Source organism: Euprymna scolopes, chromosome 19, assembly GCF_053919585.1.
Source record: "Euprymna scolopes isolate OS-2025 chromosome 19, ASM5391958v1, whole genome shotgun sequence".
Lineage (NCBI taxonomy): Eukaryota > Metazoa > Mollusca > Cephalopoda > Sepiida > Sepiolidae > Euprymna > Euprymna scolopes.
This window is the reverse complement of record NC_136500.1, coordinates 69,274,529-69,277,132: the sequence shown is the minus strand read 5'-3', so window position 1 is coordinate 69,277,132 and position 2,604 is coordinate 69,274,529. Positions and strand designations below refer to the sequence as shown.

The window sequence follows — 2,604 nt, the reverse complement described above, 5'->3', positions numbered from 1 at the left end:
GGCTATTCCATAAAGCAATAGAATTTGTAGGGTTTAAATAGGCACATATTGTAGCAAACGTGACTCGAAGTTGCGAAGGCATTTGTAATGCAGTGGCTTCAATCAAAGCATTTTCAAATGATTCATCATTTTGAAGAAGGCCAGGTTTTAGGCATGCTACTTTAAATGTAGGCATAAGTTCAACTTCTACAATTCGCAATTCTTCAAAGTTTTTTTTCTCCAGGAACATGCAATAGTAACATTAGCAAATGAAAATTTTCTATATCTTTAAGGTTCACAGTATACATTCTGCTAATGATATTGATATTGCTTTTTCTTGGTGTCCATGTTTTGGAATTCTTGTTGAAGACATAATGAAAAGAAATGCCAGGATACAAATAATTATGTGCATTAGCATCATGCTCATTCAAATTAAACCATGCTGTAAGAGTTGTGTCTGCATGCGCAGCTTGTTCTGCATTATCACTACGAAAGTAAACCCTATTCTGATCTTCAAGATGAACTGCAAGTCTATACACCGTGTGGGACATATCATGTAGCCTAAATTCTGACAATCGCCACATAGCTTCAGCGGGTGAATCATATCTACATGCAATATAATTTGTTATTTCATCATGCATTTGTTCATCATGTGATTCTGTACTATTCTTTACCTCAACCGAAGCATAGTCATGTCCTTTGCAGATGTATTTAACTATATATTTAATACTCTGCACAAATGGATAGATTTCAACATTAATATGAACACGGTACTTTTTTAACAAGTAAGAATTAAAAGGTACAACATAATTATTATCTACAATGTGGTTTCCAACTTGTACAGTAAGTCCATTCTTACGTCTCCTGTATTCTGGGTATCCAGTCAGCGTCACAGAGGTTTCATTTTTGAACTCTTTTGGATAATTTTTTAGACACACCATCATTCATACGGGAAAAGAATGGATTTAAGTGCCACAAAGTCCATGAATCATACATCTCTTTACTAAATCATGTTCAGCTGGGTCATCATTGATATCAGGAATTTCAGCACTAACTAATTTATCGGTGTCACTTTTGTTCCTCGGTTTATCCTCATTTCTTAAAACTACCAATATGTGGCAGTGAGGAAGTCCTCTCTTCTGAAATTCCACGACATAGACATATGCCACTGGAACACCAAAAGATATTTTTGTCCTTTATATCACTCAAGAGTTCTTTCGGTTACAAGTTATACACTCATGCAATTAAGTCATGTCTATTCTCGGGGGTTTCATTTGTATATAAATTGTTCATGATTTCGGGACATTTAGGGTTACATCTGTAGGTTATAAAGAGGTCAGGTTTGCCATATTTTGCTATTATTGACATTGCATCATTAAAGTTTTGATGCATATGGCGAAGGCTACCAGTGAATGAGGAGGGAAGTATCACTGGCACTCCTGGTTAGATATCCTGATCTATTCTTCTGTTTAAAAAGTCCAGGAGTCCATTATACTGCTCCACACGTAATTGAGATTGGTTATTACGGAGATATTGCAACCTGCAACCTTCAACTTTCACATAAGCATCCACCAAGTATTGTTGGAATAATTTCCCAGACGGGTGAATTTTGCTGAAACCACCTCTAAAAGAAAGACGAAAACTGTAAAATTGTTGCATTGTGAGATGATTACAAACTCTTGTTCGGTATTCTTCTGCATGCTGCATTTCACAGTGCCATCCAAATTCGCCATGTGGAAAAAGAATGGGATAGCTCATTGGATCTAAATGACATGAGGTGTAGGATATTTTTCCAGACGAAATATTCCTTGGGTAAACTACAATATCTCTATTTTCTGGTCGGGCACCATTATCACCAACAAATATCATATCTATTTCATTGCAAGTGGAGAAATTGTATCCCTTTATGTCTTTACCCCTTCTGAAATTCAGCTCACACTTGGGCATTGGTTTATTTTCTCTTATATTTTGCTGTTCTTTTTTCAATTAAATCCATGTTCTTATACAAATTTACATAAGGATTTATTTCCTGCATAACTTCATTTATGGTAGACATTGTCTGTGTACAACATTTTGCGTTTTGTAAAGTATTTAATCTGTATGGCAGAGCTTTATTTGCGTCTATGATGTACAGTTGACCATACTTAGGGTGCCCATGATCAGGATGCAAGGTTGTAGTTTTATGATATATTTATCCTTGGATGCGAAAGCAGTATGGACCTCTCCCGAAGGAATAGATAAGTTCACACCGAATGATGTAAAAGAAAATGCACTATTGTAATTTCTAATATTTTTTAAAACTGAGACAGATTCATGGTCAGTCCCTTCAAATAAACGTTTTAATTGCTCTGGATATGGTGGCGATGCTGGTAAGTGTACCTTACTATTATGGCAACAATTTAGATTCTCATTTCTACATCTTAATGCTCCACAATATACACATAATGCATTCATTTGACCAATATCAAGTCGTTCTACCACAGTGTCAGAATTACTATTAGTTTATTTGGCGTAATCGTTGCATTTGTTGACGTCTCCTATTATCTCTCTCCAATTCACTCATGCTTTCCATTCTGTTTTGAAATCTCCTTCATTCTTGTTCTAAATATACATTACGTTGTTGTG

The 2,604-nt window shown here is 35.5% G+C and overlaps 1 protein-coding gene across 1 annotated transcript; it reads right to left on the bottom strand.

Annotated features, from left to right (window-relative positions):
* Window positions 1-203: 203 nt before the first annotated feature.
* LOC145240265 (uncharacterized) lies at window positions 204-920 on the bottom strand. The gene has a single exon (XM_080103847.1). It carries the CDS (start codon window positions 918-920, stop codon window positions 204-206), a length of 717 nt encoding a protein of 238 aa, XP_079959973.1.
* Between the last annotated feature and the right edge of the window lie 1,684 nt (window positions 921-2,604).